This window comes from Podarcis muralis, chromosome 10, assembly GCF_964188315.1.
Source record: "Podarcis muralis chromosome 10, rPodMur119.hap1.1, whole genome shotgun sequence".
NCBI lineage: Eukaryota > Metazoa > Chordata > Lepidosauria > Squamata > Lacertidae > Podarcis > Podarcis muralis.
Genome location: NC_135664.1, coordinates 36,378,305 through 36,398,749, shown reverse-complemented (window position 1 = coordinate 36,398,749; position 20,445 = coordinate 36,378,305). Strand labels below are relative to the sequence as shown.

General features: G+C 39.2%; 1 protein-coding gene across 6 annotated transcripts in view; it reads left to right on the top strand.

Moving 5' to 3' along the window:
* Positions 1–20,445, top strand: part of PPP1R12A (protein phosphatase 1 regulatory subunit 12A) — a 90,343-nt gene that overhangs the window by 29,508 nt on the left and 40,390 nt on the right. For all 6 annotated transcript variants that reach the window (XM_077934756.1, XM_077934754.1, XM_077934753.1 and 3 more), the window contains exons 3-5: positions 10,615–10,733; positions 19,078–19,237; positions 19,791–19,935. In XM_077934756.1, the coding sequence (XP_077790882.1) occupies positions 10,615–10,733; positions 19,078–19,237; positions 19,791–19,935 (424 nt within the window). The remainder of the gene's footprint in view (positions 1–10,614; positions 10,734–19,077; positions 19,238–19,790; positions 19,936–20,445) is intronic.

Genomic DNA, 20,445 nt, shown 5'->3' with positions numbered 1-20,445 from the left:
CATCTTTATCACTTGGGGCCCAAGTGGTTTCTGCAGCTGGGAGCTCTTTCTATAAACTTTTATCTGATCAGACAAGTGTGGCCATTCTTGGGTTGGCCACTGTGATTCAGACATTAGTAGCCTTAAAACTAGGTCACTGTCTACATGGGGCTTAATTTTGATGCATTGCAGGGGGCTGGACAAGATGACCCTTGGAGTCCCTTCTTGCAGTCCTGATCTAAAACAAATAATTTACTCACGGTTGAATGCCTATGTTAGGAGTTGTAAGCAGTAAGTTTTCCTGGCTTGGCTAAGGATTAAGACACAGGGTCCATACTCATCCATACCTTTTTGGGGTAGGGTGACTCTTGCGTGGTTGTCTTGCAGCATTCCCAGATCTGTTAAACATCATTTATTGCTAGAGTGCCCACATTTTCTCAATGCTTGACAAAAGTTTTTGTGAACCTGGCCATCTGATCTATACTGTGTGGTCTAGCTTCATTCTTGGTTGAAGTTAATAATTTTTGTTTTCTTCATGTTTCTAAACATAATAGGCTAGTTAGTTTTCTTTTAAGACAGGGATGGAGAATCTGTGGCCCTCCAGATGTTGCTCACATCATCCCTGACTGTTGGTTATGCAGTCTGGAGCTGTTTTAAGACCTTGGTGTTGTAGGAGATATGCTTCACTCATGACTAGATTGGACAGTCAGGACTGCCATCTGGTATACAGCATGGTATAGCTAAGATATCACTGTGCTATAAAATGCCTATGATTCACTCAGATACATAAGCTAGTCACCAAATGGCACCTTAAACCTGGGTTGCCATTTATATGAAATTTATATCATCATCATTATTACTGTAATTATTAATTTCATTTCTGTACTGCTTTATATTTTAAAGAAAAAAAGCATCAAATAAAGCAATAAAACATCAAATAAAGCAAACCAGACAGCGACAAGAGATCACTACAAATTGACAAGCTGGCTGGTACTCAACAATATCTTTTGATACTGGGGAACGTGGGGGCATGCACAGCAGCAGAAAAAGTTCCTGCACGCCAGCCAAATGGTGGAGATGTCAGTCTCCAAACCTGATGACATGATATCTTCCCTTGGTTGCAAGTTGACTCGCATCAGTCGCAAAACGTGCCTAGTGCCTGGGGGATTTTGAACAGTGCTCCCTAGGTACCCTAATACTGAAAGTTTGATATGCATTGTGATAGAAGCGAACAGCTGATTTGATTATGATTATTTTTGTGACGTGCTGGACTTGGCTTGACTATTTGTAAAAAGTTGACAACTTGTAAGACACGTGAGACTCAAGGCAAGAACTTCTAATTGATACTTCAATCACAACTGATGTTTCATATCCTTTGCATTATCGAGTTCTGCCAAACTGAATAGTTGGTCACACTATTTCTTTGGCTCGGAGAGACAAAACCTGCTTAGGACTATCTTCTCCTTCCGCTGGGTTTGTAATTAAAATGATAATAGTTATTGTTACCTTGAAGAGGTGTGGTCAGTCTCCACCTGCTTCCTGTGGTCACTCTCAATGCTTTGTTTGGATCATGTGGGCATAGATCTGCCTTTCACCAGGTAAAGCTACTTTTTTTTGCTTAAGATGAGAGTGAAGCTACATGGGGAGAAAGTACCTGAAGTTGTGCTCTGTGGCCAGAAGAACAATATTTGCTTCTTGGTTTTGAATCAGTATATGCTTGGATAATGGTGTCAGGTGGAGGGAGGGAGTTGCTTTGTGGCTCCTGCAAGCTACAAACCTGAAATTGATTTTTGATTATGCTTTCAAGGAGCTGCCTTTAGGCACCAGGTCTGTTGACAGGCCAACTCTGCATTATAAAGATGTCTGCAAACATGACATGAAGGCTGACAACATTAGCCTTAGGTAAAAGGTAAAGGGACCCCTGACCATTAGCTCCGGTCGTGACCGACTCTGGGGTTTCGGCTCTCATCTCGCTTTATTGGCCAAGAGAGCAGGCGTACAGCTTCCGGGTCATGTGGCCAGCATGACTAAGCCGCTTCTGGCGAACCAGAGCAGCACACGGAAACGCCGTTTACCTTTTCCCACCGGAACGGTACCTATTTATCTACTTGCACTTTGATGTGCTTTCAAACTTCTAGGTGGGCAGGGGTGGGGACCAAGCAACAGGAGCTCACCCCGTCGCGGGGATTTGAACTGCCGACCTTCTAATCGGCAAGTCCTAGGCTCTGTGGTTTAACCCACAGCGCCACCCGCATCCCTGCCATGTGGGAATTCCTTGCTGATGACCACAGTGCCTGGAAACAGGCAGTCAGGTCATGCATCCATAGCAGTGACCAGAGGAGGAATGACTGCTGGGAGGAGCGCAGAGAGAATAAACGTCATGAATCTGCAGCAGCACAACTGGATGCCTTCATCTGCCCCATAAAACATGTCTCTCCCGTATTGGTATCTACAGCCACAGTTGGCGCTGCAACTCTCCAATGGTTTGACTTTACCCCAATGGTACCCACTTCCATTGTCTCCCAAGACAGATGGATGCCAACAGCAACTTAATACTTCAGCTTTTAATAAATACATTTGTGGGGTAGTGGTGGTTAAAATTAGCAAGGAAAAAAAGCAATCAAAGGCTATTTAACCACAGATTTATAAGAAGCTGAAAAGGTAAAGGTAAAGGACCTCTGACAATTAAGTTCAGTCGCAAACGACTAAATCAGACTGTATTTATCCATCTATGCCTACTTTGACTCTTAGGCAGAGATTCTATCACCTGTTACCTGATTCTTTCAATCTGAGATGCCAGATCTTCTCTGTATAGGATCCTCTCCATGCAGACCATGTGTTCTCTTTCTCATATAAGTAAACATGCATAGCATTGCACTGTTAAAGTTAAAATAAACAATTTAATGTTTTAATTGACCTTCATAAGTTCTAATACTTAATTTCATTCACATTGAAACTGCTTTGAAGGTGTATATAATTTTGACATTTAGTATGACTAGACGGCACAGTTGACTGTTAGAAACTTTATTTGTAAGTCCATGGGAAGAGACCATTTTGTTCAGTTCTGCATACTTTCCTTAAATTCTGGGGTTGTGCTGCTTCTGGAGCTGTTCTAGAGGTAACTCAGAGAATAACCATCTGAGTTCTTAAGTTAAGAAGGGCAATTCTAGGAATCTCTAGTCCCACTGCAGGCAACTTACTGTTTTGTTTTTGAAAGGTTGGCGAGAGGAATGTGGACTTTGAAACCTCATTCTTATCTGGAAGATGTAATTATTTGGGGACACTCTTGTTCTTTGGAAGGAAATTAGTGATCTTTGCATATACTGGAACCATCCTGTTTTCATCTTTTCAAATTATGTTAAGGTTTCCTTTTTGTATTGTTTTATGCCTGTTGCTTTAGAAGCCCTTGACAGAAAGATTGCAGGAAAAGGCCTGGTTTTTTCCCCCTAAAGGAGGATTTTTGTTTTTGTTTTAAACTAACTACTGCGTGTCTGCTTCTTACCCTGACTGCTAGTCCGTACTGTTGGACTAGCAGTTTGACTCAATGAAGACAGTTCATAGAGAAAAGCTCAGTTTGCTGTTCTGCTTAGATGACGTGCAAACCAGTTAGATTTGTAGTTTATTTAGTGGGGAATGGAGCAGAAATCCTCAACTTCAGACAGGTTTTCCTCTTGCTTTGGTATAGTATAACTACAGTGGTACCTCTTGTTACGAACACTTCTGGTTACGAACGCTTCAGGTTACGAGCTCTGCTAACCCGGAAGTAGCTGCTCCTGGTTGCGAACTTTGCCCCAGGATGTGAATGGAAATCACGTGCTAGAGGTGTGCGCACAGCAGGAGGCCCCATTAGCAAAAGCGCACCTCAGGATAAGAATGGTTTCAGCTTAAGAACGGACCTCCGGAACAAATGAAGTTCGTAACCAGAGGTACCACAGTACTTACTTTGGTCTTGTTCTGTCTTTTATGGGATGTTTTTTCTCCTGTAGGTAAAATTAAGAAAGTAACTAGCCTAGTGTCATATTCTGTTTGTGCTTTCCTTCATAGTTCTATTTCCAGTTTGGTATTCAGCTCATGAAAGGAGGTATGACATTCCTGAAACAGATGTTATTTAGTGCTGTATTTGCTTTGCATACATATGAATTGAGAAACCATACTTCTTCTAATGTTGAAAAACAGCTTGTATTGGATATGTGCTGAACAGATATTCTGGGCCTCAGTTTCTGGTGCTGCTGATGCTAGTGACCTGATGGGGCGGACTATCATAGATACTCCATGATTAAGTATTGGCTGGGAAACAAAAGTCTAGGGGATTGGCAGCCATAGTTTGTTATGGTAGTGGTGATGACAGTCTGACCATCATTCCTTGTTTTAATAGTCACTTCCTTTTCCTGTACTTCGCTTTTTAATTCAGTGGCTTCTTAAGGTCAATAAAAAAATGGACACTATCAATGGATTAATTTGCTTGTGTCTCAGATGTTAAATAGGTTGAAATGAGCATAACATCTAAGAACATACTTTGAGATGCCTCCCACACTGAATATTTTTTGAATAGGATGACACTATAGAATACTGGATCACTCAAGGTATTCATAAGATTGCATTTTCTGGTTGTTGTTTTTACCTTGTTACTCATTTAATATTAGGAAATCACTGTGGTTCTTAAGACTGTGTTCATGGAAGACAAACTTACTCGGCTACGAGTGATCTCCATAGATGATGATAGTTTAGCTTTGTACAGTATGCTTTTCTTTGAAAAGAATGGATTTAAATACATAAATATATGACTTCTACTTCTAGCATTCCCTATTCCAATTTTTATTTTCCCTTATTTTAAAGCCTGTGTTAAGTTTAACAGTTGCTGCAACAATTTGTTGCTGCTCCTACTTGCATTTTCTTAGTGCACATCAATGTAACAATGATTTAAACTGTTTTTAAGAGAACCATCTGCTGAACTTTATCAGCATACAAGTGAGGCATTTTGGCTCTCTGTGCATGTAACGAAGCCAGCAATCTTAGGCATACATATTGGAAATTAGACCTACTGAACAAAATGGGACTTCTGACTAGTGATGTTAAATTCTTAAGAATATTCTCGATTAATGAGAATATTAGAGAATTTTCATTTAAAATAGGAGAATATTCATTTTAATGCATTGAAAATGATATAATTAGTTAATATACATGTTTATTCATGGGTAAACCTGTACAGATACTTTAATTCAATGGGGCAATGCAGTGAATTCATACCAGTCTTTGATTTTTGCACCAAACTTGAAATTGAAAATTCAGTGTGAATGACTCACGTTAATCACTAAGCCTGTCACCAACCATATATTTACCATCAATTTGAATTCTAATTATGTTGTGTATGTATGAAATGTAGCTTTTAAAGTAAAAGGAATACAAAAAAGACTCAGGTCTGCTACAAGAGTACATTCTTTAGTAAGCATATCTACATGGTACAGTATTTTCAGTGCAACACTAATAAAATTTATATGTTTAAAATAAATGCTATTTTTTCCAGAAAATAAAACACAAATAATCAGTAATGACAAGTTACATAACATCAGAAATGCAAATTACTATCTGCTTAGACAAGTAAGAAAACACACAACATATTTAAATTATAACTCATAAATTGTCACAAGAAATAAATTTATTTTAAAAATAGGCTTTAATTAAAGGTAAAGGGACCTCTGACCGTTAGGTCCAGTCGCAAACGACTCTGGGGTTGCCACGCTCATCTCGCTTTACTGGCCGAGAGAACCAGCGTACAGCTTCCGGGTCATGTGACCTGCATGACTAAGCCGCTTCTGGCGAACCAGAGCAGCGCACGGAAACACTGTTTACCTTCCCGCCAGAGTGGTACCTATTTATCTAATTGCACTTTGACGTGCTTTCGAACTGTGAGTTGGGCAGGAGCTGGGACCGAGCAACGGGAGCTCACCCCGTCGCGGGTATTCGAACTGTCGACCTTCTGATCGGCAAGCCCTAGGTTCTGTGGTTTAGACCACAGCGCCACCTGCGTCCTAGGCTTTAAGTAACAAGTCTCAAATGATTATAAATTTATATTGACTCCTCAAACCTCTTAAGAGGATAAGTCACCATCTTCGTCTCCACAATGTCAATCTCTGGTAAATGGCACCTTGTACTATTGAATGGCACTGCAAAAACCAGTTACTGGCATTAAATAAAAATATAGAAATGTCATCTGTTTAAATCAAGGTCACCTCATATGCCGTTACACATAATTGTATAGGTCTAGGTACTTTAAGTGTATAAAGCATTATAGCTATTTTCTGTATGGCCAAGGGTATAGAATTGCTAGGAATAAGGTCACACCAAAATAGAAAAAAAGGCTATTACATATAGTTGAAATACATATGAATTCAAATGTTCATCAGATTAAATGAATGGCATTTTTAAAACAAAACAAAAAATGTTTTCTGTAGTTCACATTTCAGAAGTGCCAATGGTGAATGATACAAAGCCCAGTAATGGAACTTGATCAAAAAAATAATTATTTATTACTTACACTGGCAATATCACAGATTGACTTATTATTTACTAGATTTGTTAAATGTGGATTATAAAACTGGTTCTTAAATTAGAATTTACAGTTTGTGGAGAATATTCTGCGGAGAATTTAGAAGGCACAGCGCCTCCTTGGTAGTAGCGCCCTCCCTTCAGATGTTAAGGAAATAAACAACTATCTGACTTTTGGAAGACATCTGTTTAGGGAAGTTTTTAAATTTTTTGTGTGTGTTTTTACTATTCTGCTGGGAACCACCTAGAGTGGCTGAGGAAACCCAGCCAGATGGGTGTGGTATAAATAAAATTATTATTATTAATTATTATTATTATTATTATTATTATTATTATTATTATTATTATCTCAAAAGCCATACCTCATGGAAGTAGCCACTCCCTCCTGCTTGTTTTTATCACCAATGTCTATAATTCATAGGTATTGCCTCAGGACATGAATTTTCTATATATTACTTAAAATTAACAAGCTTCTGATAGACTTTATATTCCATTTATATGTCTAAACCAGGATGAGCCAATGTAGTGTCTTCAGACGTTTTGGACTAAAATTCCCAATGTCCCTTAGCATTGACTGTGCTGACTGGGAGTGATGGGAATTGCAGTCCAAGGCATCTGGAAGGCTTCCCCTTGTCTAAGCTTATTATATGCTGTCTCAGACTCTTGATGTATTTCATGACCTGCCATCTTAACATGAAGCTGACAGAAGAGATGCTGAGAGAAACAAGATGAAATCAGTTATGACAATCTGTGAAGACTTTTAGGATCAGTCATAACAGAAACCTTTTATTCATATCACAGTGAATTTTTTAAAATTGTCATGAGGACTTTAGTCTCCACAATGTTTATAATTTATCAACTTAGGTTATTTTATGTAGATGACGAAGCCTCAGTTTAAAGATAGTAAATAATTTTTGTAGTACTTCCAGTTCTGATAGTATTCTGGAAACAGAATAGCCTCAACTTTAAATAGTATTCTAAATGTGGATACACCACAGGTTCCTATAATGACAGACTTTTAAATACCATATTTTTCGCTCTATAAGACGCGCTTTCCCCCTCCTAAAAAGTAAGGGGAAATGTGTGTGCGTCTTATGGAGCGAATGCCAGGAAGCCAGGAGAGCAAGAGGGATTGGTGTGCACTGGCCCCTCTTGCTCTCCTGGTTCTGCTTCGCTGGAGAGCCGCTGTGCAGCATTCCCTCTCTGCGCAGCGCCCCTTCAGCAAAGCGGGAGGAGAAATGGAAGGGGCTCCGCTTCTCCTGACGCTTCGCTGAAGGGGCGCTGCGCAGGGAGGGAGAGAACTTTCCCCCCCTTGTTCTCCTCTAGAACTAGGTGCGTCTTATAGAGCGAAAAATACGGTAACCTAGATGTCTGCAGTGACTATGGATTACCTCCAGGAAGATTTTACAAAAGTTGCTATTTTCTTTTATATACATAGACAGGGAATCAAGCTGATTCCTTCCAGTAATTGTGTTCTCCAAGGAATTTTTTCAATTTCTTAAGTTCCTTAGTAACAACGAAAGGATGCCAATGGCAAAAACAATATTAGGGCAGATCTTTCATTATTAGATTTAATTTTAATATACCAAACTGAGTACTTACTGTTTTAATATATTCAAAGTTTAATTTAGTATAGTCAGCGAAATAAAAATAAAAATCATAGATCTTATAGTCAGAAAGGCCCTGAGATGACATTACAGGGGGAATGTTTTGCCTAATAGTTATTTTAGTCTACATACTTCTGTTGTGTTTAACTTCTGACATAGGTGGTGTGCTGATGTTTCAAGGAACTTTGAGAAACCCCATGTCATGTATGGCTTGCTCCTGGAGAGGGAAGATTACTTGAAATGTATAATTCCTTAAGGTTAACTTCTTGAAATGGTGCTTATCTGATCTTTAAGCAATGGCATCTAAGGCAGGGTTGACTAATCGCCTCCCCCCGGGCCACAGTGATGGTCTCCCACCTGTCTGGTGACCACATGCCCATGGTGGGTGTGGTTAGTGCTTGCTGTCTGGTCTTTGACTGCAATAAAGATTGATTGGTGTGGCATATAATCACATATGTACCTGCCACACACACATTTAGCACACACAATGTCTGCTAACCAGACATGCCGTCAGACAGCCCTCCCTTCCACCCTCTCCATCACCATTCAAGTTCTTCCCACTCTAACACTCAAGGATCTGTTCAAAGTTTAAAAGGCAATGTTCATAAAAGAGCGGACAGGGGGATTCATCTCCAAGCTCAGTGCTTTGGTGCTTAGTGCTAAGATCAGAGATAAAAGATCTCTCTTACTACTCTTTAGAGAGGATCTTGAAACAGGACACAGATTCATTTATTTTACTCTCTGGATGAATTGGGGTCAATGCAGCACCTTTTGCATTCTTTTTTTCTGTTGTAATAGATGGTTTGACTATTTACTGTACCACAACCCCCATCTTTCAAGTGAAAAACTATTATTCCCCCAGACACTTGCATGTTTGTCTGTCTCTATACATTTGTATTTCCTTGAAAAAAACTAAAGAAAATAAAATTGATGCGTGAATAGGTGTTGATCCCACATCCTACATTTGTCAACATGTGAGGGGGTCATATTAGCCCCCCTGTATGTGGCTCAGTAATGGCATCTTTGTTTCTAAGGTGAGTTGGGCTGTAGGTATAAAAAAGAAATTAGAGTATCATTCACTTCTAGATTCATTTAGAAAGGGAGGATATAGCTGCCATTTGAAAATTTTGGCATAGTGCCATTGCTCACTTGTTTACCTTCATTCTGCTTACATATATATATGTGTTCTGTTTACTCAGTTTTACAGCATCACAGAAATAATTCATTGTAGATTGTTCTCTACTCTTAGTTCTGAAGTTGGCATTAGCAGTGTAAGTAATTCTAATGCCATGAAACTGAGCAAACAAAACTGCATACAACTTCAACAAATTACAGGCTAATTACTAAAGAGCTGCTTTTGCTGTGAAGAGGTGTGTTCCAAACTAGTTGTCTCTGCTTTGAAGGCAATTTTCTACTGCTGAGACGGCTTTTTTTATTTCTCTCTTTACCCCATCCCCCTTCAGTGTCTAGTTTGTTATTCATCACATGATCACATATCTTTTCTTCCATCTGGCCCAAGAAGACATTTCTACATTACACTGTGATGCCATAGCTCTTCGCAGCACTTGATCTTGGTCTAAGTTTTTATTGTTGAGAAGGGTATATAGCACTTGATTTGCATGCAGAGGGTACCAGATTCCATTCTTGGCATGTCCTGTTAAAAGGCCTTCTGGCAGCAAGAGGAAAATCACTTAATCTTATGAAATTCTCTTAATATATAAAATGCATCTTAAAACCAGTAAAGCAGCAGCATAAAAGCATATAAAAACAAATGGGAAGAAGATTCATATACATAAAACAGGTTCTGTTCTTTTGGGTTGGAGGGAGCCCAAACAAATAAGTCTTTACAAGATAGCTGAAACAACTGGTGGTTGCTGCTTCATGTATAGCAGAATGAAGGGCATTCCATAATATGGGGCAGCAGCAGAAAATGCCAAGTAGATCAACTCAAGTACAGTGGTACCTCGGTTTACAAACTTAATCCATTCCGGAAGTCCGTTCTTAAACCAAAACCATTCTTAAACTGAGGCACACTTTCCCAATGAGGCCCTTCCACCGTTCAGATTCTGTTCTTGGACCAAGGTAAAGTTCTCAAACCAAGGCACTACTTCTGGTTTTGCAGAGTTTGTAAACTAAATTGTTCTTAAACCGGACTGTTCTTAAACCGAGGTACCACTGTAGTGTATCCAACTGAAATAATTCAAAAATTGATGTGGAGCTTATTGTTAGAAACTAAGCACTTGGAGAGCTGTTGTTTTTTAAAGAAAATATTAAGAACTTGTATGATTGACAGCACATTAGGAAAAGTAATTTGAAAATTATTTTTCAAAAATGTAAGGAAGGTGGTGCTATCAGAGATCATCGCTTTAGTGTGTGTGAGGCTTTGGTTTATATTTACGTAGCTTGTTCACTAAAATGTATTTAGTACTTGTATCAAAAGGTGTGCTTTCATATTAACAACAAGCTATTTCTTCTGTTTCAGATATTTAATTAGTCAAGGAGCACATGTAGGAGCTGTAAATAGTGAAGGGGACACTCCATTAGATATTGCTGAAGAAGAGGCAATGGAAGAGTTGCTTCAAAATGAAGTGAATCGGCAAGGTAATTTTAAAGGTTTACTACATAAAAAAATTTAAACATAAAAAGAATCTGTATTAAAACCAAAATGTTGTATCGGATTGACCATATGCAATTAAAAAATGCCATATAACTATAATTAATTCAGAATACAAATTTAAGAGCCCCTGGTTATGTAAGAAAATACACTGTAGAAATAGGAAGAATTATGTCTCTGGAAAATTGAATGGAACTTTCAATAAAATATGTGTTGACAATGTATTTTTATAGGGCTTGCCATTTATTTAAGTGTGTTGATTAGGTTTGAGTTTACATCTGAAAAAGAACTGAATCTAACAAAAATGTGTTTCCCAAAATGAGCATGATAGAAACACCCATTTTCAACTAGGCTGATAAAATAGTCAAAACATTTGCTTCTTAACATGCAAGTGTGGCTCCAGTGCAAGAAAATCCAGACAATATTTTTCAGTGGTTAATGCATTGGGGGGGGGGGAGTCATGCGTAGTATTTCAAATTGCCTACTGCTGTTCTAAATCAGAATCCTTTGTTTTGTAAAATATATCATGAAAGGACTATTCATAGGGCTTTTGTCTTTCATGTTTGATAAAAGTAAAAGTAAATATTTGTTTTGTGCCAATACTAGTTTAAAGCTTAAAGCTTTCTGCAAGCTTTCTGAGATTCATGTCTGAAGCAAACATACTTATTAAATATTTGTTTTGTTGTTGTTGTTGTTTAGTCATTTATTCTAGACTAGATACAGAACTATAGTAATGTAAGGTTGCATGTCTTGTGTAAGGTCCCATGTCTTATCTAATGTCTAGTAAAGGTGGTGCTCTGGTCTAAACCACCGAACTTCTTGAGCTTGCTGATCGTAAGGTTGGCAGTTTGACGGGGTGAGCTCCTGTTGCTTTGTCCCAGCTCCTGACAACCTAGCAGTTCAAAAGCATACAAGCACAAGTAGATAAATAGGTACTGCTGTTGTGGGAAGGTAAATGGTGTTTCCGTGAGATCTGGCTCACCCCATAGACGAATGTGACTGGACTTAACCATCCATGAGTCCTTTACCTTTACCTTACCTAATTTGTAGCCTTAGTGATTGCTTTAAGGATGAAGACAATTCAAATCTTAAAGAGAACAGAATTATTAGTTATAGTTCATTTTTAAAAATAGGCATCATAATGTTATCAGCCACTTGCCTATACAATATTTTGGCTATGGTTGTATAAAACCTTACTGTGAGAATGAATCTTGTGACTTGAATTCTAAGATAAGTTGACTTAACAAAGCTAATGGAATTAAAATTCCCACCCTATCCCAAATGGTTCAGCACCCCTCTGCTCTCTGGAGAGGCTTTTGTGGGGAGGTGCAGTTGGCTGCATAGGTGAAGAGACAGTAAGCTTTCCTGGCATAAACTTAATTGTTTTAGCCTATCCTAGGAGTCAAACCTATATATTTAATCATTTTTTCAGTGGAATAAGGTGATCAACTATTAGGTAATATTTAGTTCTGATCTTTTCTCCCTTGAAGATAATATTACTACTCAAATCTTTTTTGCCAGTCAGCTGTTGGTAGCTTCTGAATAATTATTAGGAGTAGAAATATGTCCTTCTGATTTGAAAGTGGGAGAATTGACTTGACATGTTTTGATAAATCATTCAGGTTTGTGTTGAGAAGACACATAGATAATTGAGCAGAGAGCTTCTAATGCCAAGAAGAGCAGGTTTAAGAATTCTATGCATGCTCTCTCATGGCTGGACCACTAAGGGAGGCAAAATGAAGTCTTCTGTAATCAAGACAGGGATGGGAAGTGAGGTACACCTTTAGATTTCTAAAGTTAGTCCAGATGTTTGTGTGTGTACACATTTTGCTTTTATAACGCTGCTGGTCAGCAAGTGTGCTTAAACAGAGATATCAGAGTTAATAAATGGATGTCCCTGCACTTTTGTTGATGAGTTCTGGGCTGAGACTGTGCTTCAGGTTGTAAGGCCCTATGTTTAAATATATGCACTGTTAAATCCGGGGAATTTAAGTAACAGAGTACAGTGGTACCTCGGTTCTCAAACGTAATCTGTTCCGGAAGACCGTTTGACTTCCGAAACGTTTGAAAACCAAGGTGCAAAGGGCTGGCTGCAAGTTCAACGGAGAAAATTGAAAAAAACGCAACAGAAGCTGTTCAACTTCCGAGGCGTGTTCAAAAATAGAAGCATTTATTTCCAGGTTTTCGGTATTCAGCTTCTGAAATGTTTGGCTTCTGAGGTGCTCAAAAACCGAGGTACCTCTGTACATGCATGTGGCATTAACAATAGCACATATAGCATTTACTGTTGAAGCTATTAAAAGCATCTTACGCAATAAATAATTGCTGATTGTTCTTGGGGAGATAACTGCCAAATCCCTTCTCCCGGTGACCTGCCTTAATACGTGCATCTGTTTTAAGTGAAACATTTTGATTCACTGTGGGTGGGTTTTTCTGCAGACTATCTACAAATATCAAGCTCATTAAGACTTAACATCAGTAGAAAGATAGAAAAGGGTTCCTAGTGGGTCCCTTTTTCTATAAGAGCATTGAATATGTATCTAAATATAAATAGTACAGTCATACCTCGGGTTAAATACGCTTCGAGTTGAGCGCGTTCAAGTTGTGCTCTGCGGCAACCCGGAAGTAATGGAGAGCGTTACTTCCTGGTTTCGCCGCTTGCACATGCGCAGACGCTCAAAATGATGTCATGCGCAGAAGTGGCGAAAAGCGACACGTGCGTGTGCAAACGTGCCGTTGCTAGATACGTTTACCTCTGGATGCGAATGGGGCTCCTGAACAGATCCCGTTCGTATCTAGAGGTAACACTGTATAGCAATAGTCCTGATCCTTGACAGACAGAGCAGCTATGTCTGTCTATACTATACTGCGAGCACTCTAATTGGAGAATAGCCTTTACCATGGACTTTGAAGAAGTACAAACTCCATACGAAAGGGAGAAATGAGCTAAGAGGAAGACACATTTGGCAAATCCTCACCATGATCAACTCCCGTCCGAAAACCTATGTTTCCACTGTGCAAGGGCGTGTGGATCCAGAACTGGCCTCCACAGTCACTTACAGACACACTGATAAGACCGTGTTCATGGAGGACGATCTTACACAGCTACGAATGATCACCAAAGAAAGAAGGACTTATTTTTATTTATTTAAAAATATTTGTATACCACTGTATCAGAAATGTATAGGCAAACAATAAAATAATAAAAAGTTAAAAACAAGTTAAAAGCAAAAATAAAATTAAAACAAATATCAGTAGACCACTGTGTGTGGGTGTGTAATATTGATTCCCTGGTAGGCCTGGTAGAACAGAATAGGCCTGGTAGAATAGAACGCAGTGGTCTACGCAGTGAACAGCAACCTCAAGGAATAGTCACCTCAAGGCATGGTAACACAGCGGCCCCTTCTTGGAGATTGGTCACTTATTATGCCATTTCTGCAGATAACCATATAATAAAATAAACAAATAAAAATAAGATCTCTGAAATGCAAAGATGAGGACCTTTTAAAGGAAAAGCCAGCATTTATATGATCATAGATATAAAATAGAATTAGTAGGCTTGTGGGATGCATTTAAACTTACAAAGGTTATTAATACTAAGCAATGCAGGACCTCAATGGGGTCTTTAGAGACAGAATTGGGTTAGTGTTGTTTGGACCTCAAAATAGCCAGATGAAAGGTTTTACTGTAGCTATGGTTGCCCATAAAACATGTTAAAAGATTGAGAATGCTGCAGTACCTTGAGCATGTGTTAGTTCATTGGAATGAACATTTGTAGGCAACAGCCATCTTGGTTATATTCATGAAGCAGAATGAAAAGGCAATATGTATATATGCACATAGCCTGAAAACCAAGTTTAAAAAATCATTTTTGGGCAATATACATAGAAGCTGTGTTGGAGTGTAGGGTCCAAAAGTAAAAAAAAGAAAAAGAAAGAAAAGGATGTGTGCCAGAATAGCCACAGGTAAAGCTTTGCATGTAATTGTATTTTAGTTGTAGAAGAGGCTTAACTTGTTTCATTTGTGTCAGCAACACAGCCATGCACAAGGCATCATTTGCTTTGCTTCTGTACCTGTGCTTCTTGCTGCAAGCTGCTCCCATTGGAAGAGAGTAAATCTCTTCAGTAGGAAAGATACAGGAAATGCTTCACATTCTTTTCTTCTGATTGCTTAGCAACAGTGATGTAACTGAGTAATTGTCATTGGCAACAGCAGCATCTGCCTAATAAGCCTTGGAGCCTTGCCTCCACATTTGCCTTTTAAGTGTGTGTGTGTGTGTGTGTGTGTGTGTGTGTGTGTATATATATATATATATATATATATATATATATATATATATATATTTGCTTTCGTAGATTTTCACGGGTACAGGAATGCAGGTTTTGGTGTCCTCGGGTGTCTTCCCGTGTAAAAGTTGGGGTGTCTAGGCGACGTTTCGACGAGGTCTCACTCGTCATCTTCAGGCTGGTGCTTTCGGCTTCTTGTTACTGGAACAGAGCAGGATCTCAGTGTTTGAGTTCCTATAAATACTGTTGAGGAGGTGTGGCCTCCAATGTTCTGGGCAGAGAGGAAGTTCCCAGGCTAGTGTGCCTTTTCTTCTTTTGTTCCTTAATTACTTGAGGGATATCTTGAGTGATTTCTTGAGTGATATCCTGAGTACCACTTAGGTGGGTCATTAGGTGTGGATTAGTTGCTAAGGCCTTTGTGTCTTGACCTCTTGAACTTTGTGAAGAGTTTTTCTGAGAAGATGGCTGTACTGCACTTAGTTGTGCTCTGGCTTGGCTTCGTGTATAGGGGCGAGCTGTGGTTTTGTGGCCTGTGCCAGCCAGATCTGTGTAGGGATTGCGGGGGGGTGCAGCATCTAGACACCCCAACTTTTACACGGGAAGACACCCGAGGACACCAAAACCTGCATATATATATATATATATATATATATATATATATATATATATGCTTTCGTATATATATATATATGGTAAAGGGACCCCTGACCGTTAGGTCCAGTCGTGGATGACTCTAGGATTGCGGTGCTCATCTTGCTTTACAGTGGTACCTCGGGTTAAGTACTCAATTTGTTCCAGAGGTCCGTTCTTAACCTGAAACTGTTCTTAACCTGAAGCACCACTTTAGCTAATGGGTCCTCCCGCTGCTGCCGCGCCGCCGGAGCATGATTTCTGTTCTCATCCTGAAGCAAAGTTCTTAACTCAAGGTAATATTCCTGGGTTAGCGGAGTCTGTAGCCTGAAGCATATGTAACCTGAAGCATATGTAACCCGAGGTACCACTGTATTGGCCAAGGGAGTCGGCGTGCAGCTTCCAGGTCATGTGGCCAGCATGTCTAAGCCGCTTCTGGCGAACCAGAGCAGCACACGGAAATGCCGTTTACCTTCCCACCGGAGCAGTACCTATTTATCTACTTGCACTTCGTGCTTTCGAACTGCTAGGTTGGCAGGAGCAGGGACCGAACAACAGGAGCTCACCCCTTCGCAGGGATTTGAATCCTCGACCTTCTGATTGGCAAGCCATAGGCTCTGTGGTTTAACCCATAGATAGATAGATGGATGATAGATAGTTTTCTTTAAATGAAAGCTGAGTGTCCAGGTTCTACCTCAAAATGAACACAATTCACCCGATTACTGTCAGGTGTAGTTCAGAGATTTTTGAGCTAGTTCATTCCAAGCACTGGATGTGGTCACTACTAGTTGGCTGGTAATGAAGCTATCTGAGTGTGTATGTGCATGTGCGCTTGCATAAAGACTGTTGTGTTGATATGGGACAGAATGTTAATGGCAACATACTGGAATATCACATGTGGGCTGGAATCTTTGGATGAAGTCACCCAGCCACTTTATATGGATGTCTAAAAGGATGCAGTGGTGGCAGCAATGGTGAGGTTGAGCAGAAGTTCCACAATGCTGCCTTCTGGAATTGACTTTACAAATAGAAGCAATGCCTCCTGATCACAGAGTCTCCTGTCCAGAAGGATTCCTTGGTTGATGGTATCAAAAGCTGCCAAAAGAGAATGATCAAAGCCCCATTTGTGTCTCTTGACAGAGGTCATACATCAGGGAAATTTAATGCTCTCAGTGCCAAATCCAGACCTGAAACAGGATTGAAATGGATCTAGACAATATGTTTCAAGCAATGGAGATTAACATTAGACAACCGCCACCTGCTTGAGCATCTTGCCCCCAAAGTGATATGACTGGGTTATTACAGTCTTCTGGGTCTGGAGAGGATTTTTAAAGGAGTGACTGCATAGCTTAGGTTTGCCATATGTCTGGAATTTCCCGGACATATCTGGGATTTAACTGCTGAAAATAGCATCCGGGGGGAATTTAGGAAAATAGGCAAAATGTCCAGGATTTTGAGGTTGTGTCCTGAATTTAAACTAAACTCTTTCTTCTTTCCATCTTTAAGCATTAAAGATTGATTATGCTAGGTTGGTAAGTGCCCAGAGCTTGTGACACAGCAATACTTGTTGGCAGGCTAACAAATGCTGAGAATTAGAATTCTGAAATGTTTTAAAATGCATGCTGAGCAATATATTTTAGAATTAAGCTAAAACGTTTCAGCTGATTAACTAGCAAAGGTAGCTAATTAGTCCGCCCCCGACCGATCTTTATGTAAAATGGTTTTGTAGTGTACCCGAGAGAGAGCAAATAACATTTTTTTAAGGAATAAACTGAACACTGAGCTAGAAATGCAATATTGCCATCTGTGGACCATTCTTAGAATGTACTTTGTACCTTAAACTTGTATTCTTAAACAATGCTAAATATTAAAATAAATAAATATGAGATTCTCAATGCACAATGGATATATGAATTTTTGGAGTTACTTATTAACTTATGCCAATTTACATGCATAAATTGATTGGGGGATGTGGCTTGAAAATAATAGTAACAATAACAATAATCATTGTATTGCATTTATTATTTGCTTTTTTAAAATAAAAAGTGACCTGAAGCAACTTACAAAATAATCTAAACATTAAAACTATGTATAAAACCAAAACCAATGTACATGACAAAGCTAGATAATAAAGAAGCCAGAAATACACACAATACTTTCCAAATTAAGGACTGAAAGCCTTTAAATAAATGTTTCTTTCCTGACACCTAAAAATAGATAATGATATTGCCAGATGTGCCTCCCTGCAGAACGTGGGAGGGGGCACTAATGAAAAGGGGGCAAATGGAAAAAGGCCCTGGATGACAAATGCAAACCCCAGTTTAGTTCATATGGGAAAAGACAGTCCTTGAGGTATTATGTGCCTTTGCTGCTTTTCTCTACCCACTTTTCCTTTGTATTCCTTTGTGTCTTGTGTCTTTTGCCTGTTTAAACTGGCATGGCCATGCTTTTTTCACTACATGGAAGGGAAGGGTTGAACATTAGATAATTTTAAATATGAATGAATCTATAATACATTTTGTCCTCCCACTTAACCTGAGCTGGACACGGGAGGTTTTCCTGTAGGTGAAGGAACTAATTCCCATTCCGGGGTGGGGGAGACCCCCTAAAGTAGGCCACCAGAACTGTTATAGTTTCTGATTTAGTTTCACAGGCAGTGCATTCAGAGTTGCTGCCTAGCCATGGAAACTAGAGAACACTGAAGACGATAGCTGTATCTTCTGGAAATGAAAGAGTATGGAAATAAGGAATTCCCGGGTCCTAATCCACACAAGTTTTTTTACCTGTTTCTCCCGCCAATATCATACTCATCTAGACTACCTTTTATGACCTTTGTCTCTCTGACCTGCAGTTTTGCTTTGCTTTTATGCTGGATGTCTTGGCTCAACCAGTTTGCTGGACACTATCCAACAAATCTTGGCCTTTTTCTCATGAGATGCCCTGACTCTTCTGGGGGAATGCCACCTCTAGCAGTGTATGGCACAGACTGGCATTGCCCCTACTTTCCTCTCTTCCACACGACATACATCCCAGGAATGCTGCGAAATCATTGGGTGGCTCAACTTGAGTACCTGTTGTAGTTCCGTGCTAGCTTTCTGCTATATTAAAATGTATGTTGATGCATGGCTACTGGTCCTGTTTCCACACTGAACTTTGAGCCCATGACTCTGCCAAGGCATTATATATTCTGTTTTATGAAAAGTAATACAGTATTGAAATGGTTCAGTGGGTGAAGGAGTACCATTGCCCTTCCTCATATCTCTTTCCCTCCTAAGTGGAGCAGAGGCGGCTGATTATTGCAGTCAGCTTCCATAATGCTGGGCGAGGCTCCTGTGATATCTTGTGTCGGTGGTTATGTCATTTGAATGAGAATTTATGTACATATTTAGAAATGAAAATATTTCTTTCCATTCAGGGGTTGATATAGAGGCAGCTCGCAAAGAAGAAGAACGAATAATGCTTAGAGATGCAAGACAGTGGCTTAACAGTGGTCATATAAATGATGTTCGGCATGCAAAATCTGGTGGCACAGCACTCCATGTAGCTGCTGCTAAAGGGTATACAGAAGTATTAAAGTAAGTTAATTTCTAATGCAGATTCACACTTTGTAGTTACAAATTTCTGTAGTTTAGACTATTCTGCAGATCCTTGGTTTACATGTTAAAATTGTGACTTTTTAAAGTCTTTCTGTGTACAACCTTTTTAGTCAATATGGTGGTCCATGTGAGAAAATACAGTGGTACCATTGTTCTTGAACTTAATCTGTTCTGGGAGTCCGTTCGACTCCTAAAACTGTTCAAAAACCAAGGTACAGCGTCCAGTTGGCTGCAGAAGCTTCTTGCACTCAAGCAGAAGTCATAGAAGCCGCATTGGGCGTTTGGCTTCCAAAAAATGTTTGCAAACCGGAACACTTACCTCCGGGTTTCTGGTGTTCGAGAGCTGATTTGTTCAACAACAAAGCTGTTTGGGAACCAAGGTACCAATGTAATGCAATTTCTATGCTCATTAAACCCTTCACATGGTTCAGTGCTCTGAAAATGCCAGCAAATCCTTCAGTTTTCAAAAATTTTATAGCACTTTATTTCAGTTGTTTTTCTGTTTTTAATTTAATTTATCAAATTTATTCAGGCTTTTAATACAGGCTGGCTATGATGTAAATATTAAAGATTATGATGGCTGGACACCACTTCATGCAGCTGCTCATTGGGGTAAAGAAGAAGCATGTCGAATATTAGTGGAAAACTTGTGCGATATGGAGACTGTCAACAAAGTGGTAGGACTTTTGCATAATCTTTGTCAAAATGTGTTGTTATTGATCTATTGATTAAAAGTAGGTTATGAATTCTGTATTTGCTATTGTTACTTAGCTGTACATCTTAGAAACAAGTGAAACTAATTTATAATGATCCTAGCTGTCTGAAAAGAAAATGCTGGTTTGAAATTTGAACTATTTTTAGTTGTTATATAAAATATGTTTGAATTTTACCAAGGGGTTACCTTAATGTGACCATTGGCAGTTCAGATGTGCATCTGAGCTGCAGTGAGATCATTTAAAAATACTTTATAAAGAATAATGAAATAAAAAGTGACTTTATTAGTTCGCTATTGTTTGAAGTACTTGTTTAAATCATGGTTTAGCTATAATTATAAAGCAGTTTGTACACAATTTGAGTTATTGGGTATTAGAATCATTGCATTTACTGTTAAAGCCATAATGTACAAAAACAGTTCTCAATCACCCCTCCACAGAATTTAAAGCTGAGGATGGGAGACATTGGGAGAC